We start from the raw sequence: 14,388 nt of genomic DNA on the forward strand, positions 1-14,388 counted from the left end.
GACAGGAGTCTGGGGAGGGACCTTGTAACGGAGAGAAAAAAATAGGAAATTCTTGTGGGCAGCAGGAGACAGGTGACCAGAGACCACCAAACAGCACATGTACAAAATATAACAGTAATTCACAATGACCAGGGCGCATGGCTAAGACTCTAGCAGCTCCACAGACATGAACTGCTGTTTCAAGACTTTTGATTTCATTTCTTCACATACCAAGCAACCAATGGCCCCAAAGAGCTGCCAGTGTGACTGGTCTTAGGGCGCCCAGACAGATGGTCAAACATTATCCTGCCGGGCTCTAGGAAGTATATACATGGTAGATCCCGAGGAGAGTAGATTGTCCTCCAGCGTGTAGGTGGACCTCATCTGTTCAGGTGAAGGTCTAATTGGAACACAACACTGACCTCAGGCTCATTCTGCCTCATGACCTTCAAGTTGCAACATTGGCTCCTCTGGCCTTCAGATTCTGACCGGGACACTGGAGGGACAAATGCTTTGTAATAGATATTTTTGTGATTACACATAAATATGAGGTTTCCTTTCTCTAGAGAATTCTAATACATTGCCATACTCCAATTGTGCTGGCTAGTTTTATGTCAATTTGACACAAACTAGATTCATCTGAGAGGAGGGAGCCTCCACTGAGAAAATGTCTCTGTAAGATCATGTTGTAGACAGGCTTGTAGGGCATTTTCTTAATGAGTGATTGATGCGGGAGGGCCCAGCCCATGGTGGGTGGTGCCATCCCTGGGCTGGTGGTCCTGGGTTCTATAAGAAAGCAGGCTAAGCAAGCCATGGTGAGCAAGCCAGTGGGCAGCACTCCTCCATGGCCTCTGCATCAGCTCCTGCCTCCAGGTTTCTGCCCTGCTTGAGTTCCTGTCCTGACCTCCTTCAATGATGAACTTCATTGATACGAAAGCATAAGCCAAATTAACTCTTTCCTCCCCGAGTTGCTTTGGTCATGGTGTTTCATCACAGCAACAGTAACCCTAAGACAATACCCCCTCATGCTTTACTAACAGGGATTCCTTTAGGTTATAGGCCTTAAAGAAGAAGAAGGAAAAGAAGAACAGATTGATTAGAAAGGAAGCGAGATAGAAGAACATGGAATAATTCTGACCACACGAATAACAAAGCAGTGAATGGAGACAGGATCAGGTAGCTAGGGAGCAAACACAAAAGGTAAGACAAATACATCATCGCTGGCGTTTTTTAAAGAGAAGCCTGACAGATGTATTTCCCTGACCCTCCCTCCCAGTGAAGGAGAGAGTGGCCGAGTGGGACAGCACCGGCCGGCACCACATGGTGACGTAGGAGTTAACTCTGGTGGTCAGGAGGGATGGAGCCTGGCTGTGGAGATAAGAGGAGAAACTGACATGAAGGCAGACGGCCAACTCAAATCTGGAACGCTGTGACTATGGAAAATTTTACATTTCCTTTCAGCGTCGGTCCCTAATTACATGGGCTCAGACGCCGAAGGACGGCTAACACTTCTCAGGCAATCAACTCAATATTCCAAGGGTCGCGTCTCCTCTAAGACTCTGCACAGCCCCTGGGAAAGTCGGAGGGTTCTGCACCACTGCCCAAGCTAATGCCTCAAACGGCTCACACAGTGGGAGGGAAGCCAGAACAGCAGTTTCTATGCGTACGCGTCCATGGGAGTCAGTGGAAATCATTGCTCTTGTCCCTCAGCACAGTGCTGGACGGTTTAAAACAGGGACAGCTCTTCCCACTGAGGGAAGGAAGTGAAGAACACTAACGCTGGAAAAATCCAAAGACAGGGTCAGCCATCTCCAGCCCTTTCCCCCACAGAATTAAAAAAAAAAAAAAAAGATTTTCACTAGGCAGGGGTGGCACACGCCTTTAATCTCAGCATTTGGGGGGCAGAAGCAGGAGGATCTCTGTGAGTTTGAGACCAGCCTATTCCACAGAGTGAGTTCCAGGACAGCCAGGATGGTTATACAGAAACCCTGTCTCAAAAAAAAAATAAAACAAGTGTCACCTCCTGTCAAAAAAACAAACAAGCAAACCCTGTGGTGGTATGTCGGCTCTTACGAAAGGCTGCTGTATGACTGAGGGGGCTAAGAGTCAGTCATTACTTAAAAACGACAGAACAGCTACTAAAACATCAGTGATAAAGTGTGCTGCTTTGAATAAGATGCCCCCCATCCTTAGGCATTTGAATACTTGGTCCCCAGTTTGTGACCCAGTCTGGGCAGGCTTAGGAGGTGTGGCCTTGCTGGAGGAAGTGTGTAGGAATGGGTGGTGAGAACTTGGAAACTTGCACCATTCCAAATTTGCTGTTTCCTGTTTGCATTTTGAGATGTGTGCTCTCGGCTGGTCCTGCCTGGTGCTTGCTGCCACACTTCCCCATCATGACGGTGATGGACTCTAACCCTCTGGAACTGTTAGTTCAAAATAAACTCTTCCAGAGCTGGAGAGATGGCCCAGTGGTTAAGAGCACTGGCAGCCCTTTCAGAGGGTCCAGAGTTCAATTCCCAGCAAACATAGGGTGGCTCACAGCCATCTATAACGGGACGATGCCCTCGCCTGGCCTGCAGGTGTACATGCAGACAGAGCACCCTATACATAAAACAAACCCTTCCTTGTGTGAGTTGCCTTGTCATGGTGTTTTATCACAGCAATGGGAAAGGGGCTAGACATAAAGTTTACAAATGTCAGGCTGAAGAGATGGCTGACTCCGTAGTTAGGAGCACTTGATCTTGTAGAAGATCCAGTTCAGTTCTCAGCACCCACAAATGGAGGTTAACAATTGTCTGTGACTCCAGTTCCAGAGGACCCAGCACACCCAGGGCCTCTCCAGGTACCAAGCGTGCACAAGGTAAAATACCCATACACATAAATAAACAAATCAAGCTTACAAATTACAAAACTCTGACTGGAATTTCATGGTCACTTGTAGAACAGGATCAAGTATGTCTGCAACAGAAAGTGAAAAGCTGCCGAGGCCTAGCATCACAAGGTTCTGTGTGCAGTCCTTAGCACCAGAAAAAAAAAAAAAAGACGAACAGAAGGGAAGGGTGGAGAGAACTCTGCAGCGTAGTCTAGCCCACTTCCTGGAGCAGACTAGACTCAGTAAATCCACCCACTTGAGAGCAGGACCCAGAGCCTACTGTGAACGTGCTGGGTAAAACAGGAGGAATCGTGGTTATGAACCCAGAGTAAGATCATTGCTAGGGCTATCCCTGACAATGTTGCTGAGACCCTGGGGTCTGACTTTTGTGTCACTGGGACCAAAATGCCTGATAGAAACAACCGAGGCAGGAAAGCATGTCTTTTGGCTCAGATGCATCCAGTTGTCTTGATTCCCGGCCCGTTCTGAGGCAGAGCACCCCTGTGGTGGAACAAGCCAGATCAGGGCTAGAACGAGAATGTCATGGAGGACAGGAAGCAGAGCAAAGCTGGGATGAGGCCGAGGACAAGACGTCTCCGAGGAACCAGTCCCAGTGACTAACTTCCTCCAGCAAGATCAAACCTCAGGTCTGCAGAGCCTCTGGAAGAGCACTGCCAGAGGAGGATTTGGAACACTCCAACCCTGGTGGCACTGTTTAGGGAGGCCGTCGAGCCTGTAGGAGGTGGGGCCTAGCTAAAAAAGTAACTCACTGCTGTGTGTGTGTGTGTGTGTGTGTGTGTGTGTGTGTGTGTGTGTGTGTATAGGGGTGATACTTGAGGATTATAGCTCCACCCTGCTCCTGTGGATCTGCTTCTTACCCCGCTGTAATGTGAGCAAGCAGCTTCCTGTTTTCACGGCTGCCACCGATGGGAGGTCGTTGTTGTCCCTCCCAGTGAGGACTGTACTCTGTCAAATCACGGGCCAAACTGAATGCTTTCTTTAAGATGCTTCTTTCAGATGTTTTATCACAACCACGAAAGTGACTAACAGAGAAACGTCTTCAGAAGGACAGCAGCTGCCATTGCTGTCGAGAAACCTCGACGTGTGTCTCACGGGCATTTGGAACTGGTTTGTGGAAGTGATGTGGAGTGGTTTGGGGCTAAAGGAGCCCTGGGGTGCTCTAAACAGTTTAGTGTTTGTTTGTTTGTTTATTTAATTTTGGTGGGAGTTTAGGAGAGCAGGATGTTTTCTTTTAAAAAATGAAGACAAAGACTTAAGAGACTTCAGAGGGGTCCTGTCAGCAACTGGACTGGGCCATATAGATCACATGATGGAGCACGCCTTTGATCCCAGCACTCAAGAGGCAGAGGCAGGTGGGTCTGTGAATCTGAGGCCAGCCTGGTCTACAGAGCAATTTCCAGGACGACCAGGGCTGTTACATGGAGAAATCCTGTCTCAAAAAACCAAAAAAATAAAAAACAAACTTTCCCCCATCTCTTAGCATGGAGGATGAAGTGCATTGCTGCTTGGGAGTCTGTAAACTTTAGGGCAGGTTGTTTGCACGCCTCGCTCTGTAGTTCTGGCTGGTCTTGAGCCCGGAGCTCCCCCTGGCTCTGCTGAGATTATAGGCCTGTCCCATCACCGCCCAGCTGTACCACTGGATTTTTGACTCCAGATTGTCCTTTGGCTGGACAAGCTTTTGTTTATGTTCATGACAGTGGGGAATTTTAAGAAGGTCTCCATTCTAATAAACTCTTGGAACATATATGTGTGAGAGAGGAAGGCGTGGGGGTCTCGAATACAGCAGGCTTCCAGGCAACCTGGGGACGTGGTCAGCCAGGCAGCTATTCAAACTCCTCTGTAGCCATGGTGAAGGGGCCAGGATACACCTCCAGCTGGCAGCATCTGAAGCCCAAGGGTCATGGCGTCACAGAGGTTTACATAAGGTTCCAGGAAGCCCTAGGCCAAGTGATTGTGGCAGGGCCTGACTGCCTGGAAGGAGGCCTTGTGACCTTGAGGGGAGCGGTGAGGGTAAGGCCTACGTTGTCAAGGAGACCCAAGTATGCTGCAGATACTTCCTTCTAAGGCAGGGGGATGCTGGTCCAAGACAAAGGTCACTTGTGCCACGGGGGTGGGGCCACTCCAATCTGCTGAGTCCTGATCATGCCATCGTGGGCCCATGATGCTAGACAAAGAACCACAGATTTGATTCTGTCCTGCCGGAATTTGGTCTGTTTGTTCCATCTCTCCTTGCTATGCCCCATTCCTCTTTTGGAATGGGAAATGTTTACTCTGTCATTATGTTTCACACACACCAACACACACACTTTTTTTTAAACAGGGTTGATTAAGAAACTGCAGTGAGTCTCAGAAGAACTTTGGACATCTGAACAATGTTAGAACTATAAAACTTTGGCTCTGAAGTCACACTGAATGCATTGTGCAGTATGACTCCATGAGGGTCAGAGGTGGAATGCTACGGTCTGAATGTGAAATGCCCCCATTGGCTCATTGGCCCCCACTGGTTTGAACTCTCAGCCCCCAGCTGGTGGGGCTGTTTGGGACATACCATGGAATGTTTTGAAAGTAGGGCCCAGCAGGAGGTAGTGGTCACTTGGAGGTGTAGCCCAGCACCAATTCCACTTGACCCGTTTCCTGACCACTGCCAGCAGACAGGAATAGGCCCATCATGCTTTCTTTCCCCACCATGATGAACCTCACCCTCTAAACCCCGAGCCAAGACACTTCCTCCCTTACTGCTTCTCTCAGATGTTTTATCCCATGATGAGAAAACTAACACGGTTCCCAAAACTCACCCTCCAGTGAGTTCAAGGGCTGCCTGTGCTACACAGCAAGCCTGGTTTGTTCGTTTAAAAAGAAAAAGAAAAAAAAAAAAAAAAAAGCTGAATGTGGTGGCAATTTAAGCCCAAGCACTGTGGACAGAGCAAAGTGGATCTCTCTGAGAGCAGCCTGGTCTGTATCCCGAGGTCCAGGCCCGTCAGGACTACACAGTGGAACCCTCTCAAGAACAAATACAGAAGGTGTTGAATAAGGAGTCCATCCTCGGGAAACAACTGCTGAATGAACACTCCAAAGGCATGGTGACCTGGGCCTGGTGTGTGTGTGCTAACATCCCTACAGCTCCTCAGCTGGCAGCTGCAGAGTGCTGAGGACAGAGGACATAGACACTGTGACCACGGAAGGGACAACCTGGAACGTCGGACCTGGAAGAGGAGGAAGGTTGGCAGGACTGCATTGAGGTTGAAATGTGTGGAGCAAATGCCAACAGCAGCAACACATCAACACAAACAGGAAGTGAAACCTCAATCCTTCACAGGGATGCGGGGAATTCTGCGTGTCCCTGGGTAGCTGTTTAATCTGAGTTTCACAGAATACAATTTACCTTTTCAAAGTTGTGTCACTTGGGGTGGGAGACCCGGCTGCTCTTCCAGAGGAGCCTGGTTGTTCCCAGTACCTCTGTGACAGCTCACCACCACTGTAACCCAGTTCCTGGGGATCCGATCCGCTGCCCTGCCCTCTGAGGACACCGTACTCACAAGTGGACACTCACATACATAAACAGAACACTCACACACATAAAATTAAGAAAACTAAAAATTGTGTCACTTGGTCTTTACTATGTTCAGAGTTGTGCAGCCATTACCAACACCATGCAGTTTTTCCATTTTCTTAAAAACCTCTGCCAACCAGTGTTGTCTCCAATCTCTTCCTCTTTGGTATCTGCCGACCACTAAGCTTTCCGAGTCTACGGATTTGCCTACATTTCACATATTGAAATCATGTGATTTGTGTGTGTGTGTGTGTGTGTGTGTGTGTCTGGCTTCTTAGCATGTCTTTAAAGTTCATCCACATGTTTTGCATGCTTTGATCTTCCTAAGTTTTTGTGGGGTTTCAACTTTCTTAGGTGAGCTCAGCACTGAAGAGCACTGGCTGCTCTTCCGGAGGACCTGGGTTCAAATCCCAGCACCCATGCCTGTAACTCCAGCTCCACAGAATCTGATGCCCTCTTCTGTCTTCTGCAGGCACATCAACACACATGCAGACACACCCATATACATAAAATTAAAAAAAAAGTTTCCCATCAAATTAAAAAACAAGCATTAAAGACGATTCTGTACCAGGCATTTGGGAGTCAGAGACAGGTGGATCTCTGTGAGTTTGAGGCCAGCCTGGGCTACAGAGTGAGACCCAGAATAGCCAGGGCTACACAGAGAAACCCTGTCTTGAAAAAGCAAACAAACAACAAAAAGATTCTGCTGAAGCACAGAGAAGCCAAGCTGAACAGAGAGAAGATCAGTTTGAACAAGAGGCCTCTGTGGGAAATGAGCTCCTCATGATTCACAACAGCAACCAGCCATCTCCTGCCTCAGAGCTAAGAGGACTAACTGAAGGGAAGCAAGATGGGGACAAAGTGGCCACTCACACTGGAGAGGGCACACAGGCAGCAGATGGTGCAAAGGGCAGGCGGCAACCCAGGCTGCAGATGCATGGCTCTTAGCCCTGCAACCCTCAACCTGCTGCTGGGCAGGGCATTCCTCTGTCAAGGAAGTGATAAGACCCTCACCTGCACACCACTGATCAACATGACCCCTTTCCTAACAGAGTGCCTCTTCCTGAGGGCCTCTGGGCTTCCTGCAAGAGGCCTTAAGGCCTCAACATTCTGTGAACTGCAAATCCTACTGGTGTAGACCAATAGTATAGTAGTTCAGGGACCTGTGCTGAGCATCTCCTTGATGTCTCCCGGAGCCAGTGCCTGCCCTGCACAAACAAATGCTAAGCAGGCATTGACTGACAGGAAATTATGCTCCCATCAGAAGCACACAGCTGTGTTTTCAATTCTGCTGATTCAATATTTCCCATCAGAAACAGCTTTTGGTCTTTCAGTACCGCAACCGTTTATCCTCATGGACAGAGGCACAAAATGTACGCAGTGCCTTTCGTGATAAAGGGAACGCTGTCTGTAGCAATCCAAGGCATGTCAACAGTGACTCACAGAGCCCCCCTTTCCTCTCCTTGTTCCTCAGACTGCTGAGAACTCCAATCTGGCAATCAAGGCACAGAGAGGCTGCCTCTTCCAGTTATAGGAACATCAAGAAGAAAAGGCCAATGGACACAGGCCATGTGGCAGCACAGGGGTCACGGGCTCAGAATAGGTGTAGCCACGGCATGACCACGAGCCATGGGCAACTAACTGTATTAAAAGTCAAGTGTCCATTCCTGCCACGTTAGTGACATTTCAGGTGATCAACAGCTATGGGCATACACTGGCAACACAAACTAACACCATCTAGAGTATCATCACAGACAAATGTTTTGGACAGTGTTATCTTCAGCTGGGCCTACTGTGTGGTTGGATTTGAAAAGGTGTGGGTCTTCAGGCTGAACTTTCTGGATGGGCACATGACTCCGCATTAGCTGTGTTTCTTCTTGTGATCAAACACCTGAGAATAACAACTTAGGGGAAGGAGGCTCACAGTTTGAAAAGGGGTTGCTCACCATGGTGGAAGGCATGGTGGCAGGACATGAGGCGGCCAGGGACACTGCCTGACGGTAGGAGGCACCAAGTACTGGCACACCCCCTGCTTTCTCTGCAAAGTTCAGTCTGGAACTCCAGACCACAGGAGCTTAGAGCAATGCAGGGCTCCCAGTACAAGCTCAGTAACTACAGCCAATAGTTTGATATATGCTCGACCAAGACAGACAGACAGACAGACACACACACACACACACACACACACACACGCAGGTTTGGGATTAAGTCACAGAATAAATTGAATTGTTTAGTGCTTTTTGTAATTTTTCTATTAATATGGTTTAATAAAATACCCCCAGTGAGAAAGCTGCTGAGTGTGGGCTCCCCTTACCACACACCCATTTCAGAACCAACCAGCTGGGCAGAGAACAAGCAACGAGCTTACTTTTCAGCAGCACTAGAGTGCCCTCTTGTGGCAGCACACAAGCCCTGCATGGTCATAATTTTGACAGGAAACAGAAAGGACTCTGCTTCGAATAAACAGAAACTCTGTACAGATCTACACTGAGAATCAATCCGAATATAATGGGTGCCTGTGAAACAGGGAGATCTGTGTTAAGGGAAAAGGAACTATGTGAGCAGAGTAAGTCCCCCTTTAAAGAAAGCTGCCACAGCTTATCTGCTGGGGTCAACCACGTACGTAGTTACCAGCAAAAGACAATGAAACGTGCTCTTTGGATTTGATAGACATTTTCTCCTCCAAGGTCGAGGTGGAGCTGTAATTATTCCTTCATTGACAGCGCTTCCTTATTCCACATTTTCCCTTCTATGGTTTTCTCATACAAACCGTTCATTCTTTCCACGTCTTACTTTCTTTACATTTCATAAACATACGGATCAATCATGGCAACAGGTTCTCAATCAAAAGATAAAATGTGGTTTGATACACGGAAGCCTTGTACACGACACCATCTGTATACAGACCAGCCTGAGGAGCAGGGCTCAGAGGGCTTTGTGGGTCAGACAAGATGGGATGGGACTCTTCCTCGGTGACACATCGGAGTACCCGGTTGGACCACAGTCATCTACGACAGACGACAATCACTATTTGAATAAGGCCTAAAGAGGCTTGAGTCCTCCTGACTGACCACATGCCTAAGGAGCTCCTGGGTGTTCGGTCACGCTGTGGATTACTCCTCAGATCTATGCAGGATTGTAAACTACCTCTCCTAGGGGTTTAATAATGAAGCGGCACTTTCATTAAATGTCTCCAGTGGCCCCATGGATAGGTCATGATTTCAGTAGCGAAACTGGCAAGAAATCTCGTTTGTTGCTGCCTCCAGCTTCAAAACTCTTTATCCTGACCATTCCTGGCTGTCTCTTCTGCACAGCTACTCGACAGCAAAAGACTTCTCTGTCTGAACGACGCTACGGTTTTACTCCAATGCCGTCTCTCAGATAATGGACTTGGACTACGAAGGCGAATCTTCTGGAAAATGAAATGGTTCCAATGTGATATATTCTTCCTTATTAAGAAAGCAGAATTACGTTCAGATTTTTCTTTAGAAGACTTGTTTTTATGTGTATGAGTGTTTGCTTCATATGTGAATCACATCTTTGCAGTGTCCACAGAAGCCAGAGAACGCTGGGTCATCTGGAGCTGGAGTTACAGTGTCTGTGAGCCCGTGGGTGCTGGGAACCAACCCTGGGTCCTCCGCAAGAGCATCAACCACTGAGCCACATCTCCAGCCTCCACAGTCACATGTTTCTAAAGGACCCAACACTATAAAAATACAAACTATGAATACGTTTACATATTGAAATGGCAATTTAAAATATTTTATTCTAAGGTCTTTGTTGTTGTTTTGTTTTATTGAGACAGGGTCTTCCCTATATAGAGCCCTGGCTGTCTTGGAAATCACTACGTAGACCAGGCTGTCCTGGCCACAGAGATCTACCTGCCTCCTGAGTGATAGGAGTAAAGGTGTGCACCATCACACCAGGCGGTAATTAATTTTTAATTGAGCGCTTGTCTCTAAACTGTAACGTTTTCCACAGAACACAATACTGTTACAGACTTTCCACGGCAAACTATCTTTCACTGATTTACTGCATTTGATTTTAATTAAGAAACCAAGAAGCGATTTCTTTCACTGATGTTAATAAAACAGTAACCCTGTATTTTTCCAAAAGCGGCAAAAGTTTCCACTGTAAGCAGTCTGTAATATTTCTACATGTGGCTTTTCACCTTGTGCACATTTTCTTAAAATGAAAAGGAAGATGATAGCAAACTCTCATATCGACAGGAATTTCTATTTCATTTCCAATACCTGAGAGTGTAATTTAGAGAGCAGGTAGGCTGGGTGGTGGTGGCGCACACCTTTAATCCCAGCACTTGGGAGGCAGAGGCAGGTGGATCTCTGTGAGTTCAAGGCCAGCTTGGACTACAGACTGAGTTCCAGGAAAGGCGCAAAGCTACACAGAGAAACCCTGTCTCAGAAACCAAACAAGAAGAAGAAGAAAAGAGAAGAGAGCAGGCAGAGATGCTCACACTGCTGAGTCAATGTCCACAAAGTCTGTCTCTGAAGACACTACCTGATGTGTGCTCGTCCTCAGAGGCTCGTTTAGGAGCAGCTCTGGCAGGCTTGCATAGGGAAACAACCTCCTGGGCTGATGCTGTCGGTTATTACGGTCAAACACCAACACGATCCAGTACGTGGGTGTCCATCTTCCAAACTCACTTCATCTCTACCGACAGGTACTGGTGGGGAATCTCAGCGATCAGAAATGTTAGGTCCAAATATGACTCGACTCAAAGTCTGCCCTTTGAGTCACTCCCAAGTTGTTAGGACCGGGGAATGTAGCTCAGTGGTGGAATGATTGCCTAGCATGTGCCAGGCCCTGGGTTCTATTCCCCAGCACCACACAATCAGTCAATCAATCAATGAATACATGCGCACACACACACACATAAATACATATTTTGGCTTTTAACTTCTTTGTGAAACAGGGCCAACCAGTCCTCCCATCACCACAGAGAAAGGCTGAAGCAACAGGACAGAATGGTCTCCAAGTGTTCCAGACATCTCTCACAATCGCCTACTCTTCACACAGGAGGGACCCAGGAGACTCCTTGAGAAGGCAAGCAAGCAGGAGCAGCCCTTCCCACAGTGGCGGCCACCATCAACACGATAAACACACCACACGGGCTGAACTCCACGACAGACACTGAAGCAGCTTTAAGACTGTTTCAGACACAGACTCTAACCCTACTTGTAAGCATTTCTAACTGTAGACTCCCTCAATGTGCACCCTGAAGTTTCCCTATCAATCCCAGGGAAGCAGCTCCCAGCCCTAAGGAAATGCATGCGTTAAGCTCTCTCCAGGCAACACTCGGCACCCTCTTGCATGTGGGTCAGTTACTCATGACAGCCTTTACCACCTCTGATGGGGCTGGCCTGGGGTGGAGAGCTCATGAGGAGCAGAGCTGGGGACTAGCTCTAGAATCCCATCTCAGCCCTCTGTTGCACTATACCTAACGGAAAGGACAGTAAAGTCCCAGAGCTGCAAACACATAATGATTAACACCAGAGCACAGTCCCTACCCAGACACAACCATCAAGCCATTGTGTGGCCTACCAGTCACTAACTGAACACATTTCCTTATAGGAGAGACTATCCATATCCCTGAGATACTAAGGTTCAAAGAACATGTGCAAAATAAGAAAGAGAAAAACTCAGAGAAATTTCTAACACTGAAATGAAAGCTTTTCAGCTTCCTCTTGTCTACAGAAAAAATAAATAAACCCTACTTGTAAGCATTTCTAACAGGAATAAATAAATAAATAAATAAATAAATAAATAAATAAATAAATAAATAAATAAATAAATAAATAAAATAAAACAAAACTGCATCCCTACCAGGTGTCACGGCCATGCCTTTGATCCCAGCACGAGGCTGAAGCAGGCAAGCTCTCAGTTCAAGACCAGCCTGGCCAACACAGCAAATTCCAGGCCAGCTGAAGCCACACAGCAAGACTGACTCCACAACAAGCACACCCGCATTCCTAACGTACCTGGAAATTCAGAACGCTGACACGCATTAGGCAGCACGTGTCAAAATTTGGAGAATCCCTTACAGGGTACTATTCAAAGTGCACACAGACGTACGTACACAAGGATGTGTCAAGAGTAAAAGTGCAACACTCTGAATACCCTGAACACGCAGCACTGACTTCTGTGACGGACACTTGGTAGAACCGCAAGATCAGGAAGAGTGAGGAGCTCAAGTCTCACAATGTGGACCTTGGATAAACCACTAATCCAGACAGCAAGTGACAGGAGTGGGCAGTATAATCCCTGCTTCATTCAAACCAGCTCAAAGTGAGGGGCAGGGAGGGAGGGAGGGGAGATAGACAGATAGATGCTGGACACAGAAAAGGGCCACAGACTTCCCCTGAGGGTGGAAAGAGGGAGGCAGGGGTATCTCTCACATGGTCTACTTTGTAGACATTGTATGTTTGGAGTCAGTAATTACTTACGAAACAAAAATACAAAATCCCAAGTAGCAAAGATCTCGAAGGCTAATTTTCTAAAAGGGACAGCACAGTGCTTAGTTCTCCCACTTGCAAAGCTGTGTCCAGTGAGTACAGGATTACCACAAAGTCCCACTCTCGGAGCTCCTTCTAGATTTTAGCCAAGTTGTTCATTTCAGGAATTTTAAAGGCCAATAATGCCTGTCTGCAGACAATGTAAGAATGACGAAATCAGAGTGAGGCCTTTATAATTATGGATGTTAGGAAACAAAGACTTAGACAAAATAAACGACCAATGCTGCACAGTTTTGCTACACTTTATTCTGGCCCCACTTCTTATTTAAGAGAACTAAGCGTCCAGTGTCCAAATATAAATATCACCATGTGTTGGAAAAATAACCTTCAGATTTGTGCTCTGACCTCAATTTGGCACAATTAAATCATACGCAGGTCAGACACAATGCTCACAGCTTGGCAGTGGTGGAATCCTGAAGGCAGCCCACTGCGTCAGACTGTACCTTCCCTGAGCCCACACTGCAGGGAAATCCTCAAGTCACACACACAGCACACTGTGCACAGGTTCTTTTATTCTGTCCTGTGGATGTCAACGGTGCTGACAGATAGTGTTGGGAAAATTAGAAAGCACACACCTGAATGTTGTCACATTGCTCTACATCACGACTTAGTAACTACTGAACAGTTATGTCTACTAAATACAGTGAACAAAACGGTATGTTTACACCATTCTCCTGTAAACAAGGCTGTGCACAATAGTAACACACAGAATTATGCATACCATGATATCAAGGAGGAAAATACCTCTTTAAATAAACTATTCTATTTATAAATAAACTCTGATTTTTTTCAGTACACATTTACAGACCTGATCAATAAAAAGAAACAATATATAATATATATTTTTTCCTTTAAAAAGCAAATGTTGAGATATGGACCACATGAGAAGATCCACCTGGGGAAAGGGTGAGGAGCAAGCAGAGGGCATGAGAGTCACGAGAATGAATCCTGTGAGCACACACCAACACAAGAAGAGGACTGTCTAGGAGGAGCTCATTTTTACTTGAATTCCAGCAAGTTGCAATCAATCTTGTAATATACATAGGGGTAGTATTCTTGCTGACTCAGGTTTAGGCCAGGAATATCCATAGGAGCCTATGGAGAGACCACAAACGCCAGTTAGGTACTTACAGGACCTCTTATGGACACCTCATCTGGGCTGAAGTTGTGCATTTAAACTAACTTTAACCTGACCAGGCACTCACTTTGCTGAGTCACACTGAGTCACACAGCAAGCAGGAAGGCCAGACTAAGCTAAGCTCCAATGCTGAAAAGTGTGACTGAACCCTGTGTAAAACTGCAAAAGTTAACTTTTTAAATCTTGGGTTTAGAGGATAAGGCTTACAAAATGTAGTATCCAAATAAACCAAGTGTAGTTTTAAAGATCTCAGATCTATTTACACCTTGTAAGAATTTACTGAGAGCCAAGTTTG

The 14,388-nt window shown here is 46.8% G+C and overlaps 1 protein-coding gene across 1 annotated transcript in view; it reads right to left on the reverse strand.

Annotated features, from left to right (window-relative positions):
* Window positions 1–13,181: 13,181 nt before the first annotated feature.
* The window catches only part of Atp6v1c1 (ATPase H+ transporting V1 subunit C1), a 35,546-nt gene continuing 34,339 nt past the window's right edge, over window positions 13,182–14,388 (reverse strand). The window contains exon 13 of the mRNA XM_059247275.1: window positions 13,182–14,050. Coding sequence (XP_059103258.1) covers window positions 13,955–14,050 — 96 coding nt within the window. The 3' untranslated portion in view covers window positions 13,182–13,954. The remainder of the gene's footprint in view (window positions 14,051–14,388) is intronic.

This window comes from Peromyscus eremicus, chromosome 20 (genome assembly GCF_949786415.1).
Source record: "Peromyscus eremicus chromosome 20, PerEre_H2_v1, whole genome shotgun sequence".
NCBI lineage: Eukaryota > Metazoa > Chordata > Mammalia > Rodentia > Cricetidae > Peromyscus > Peromyscus eremicus.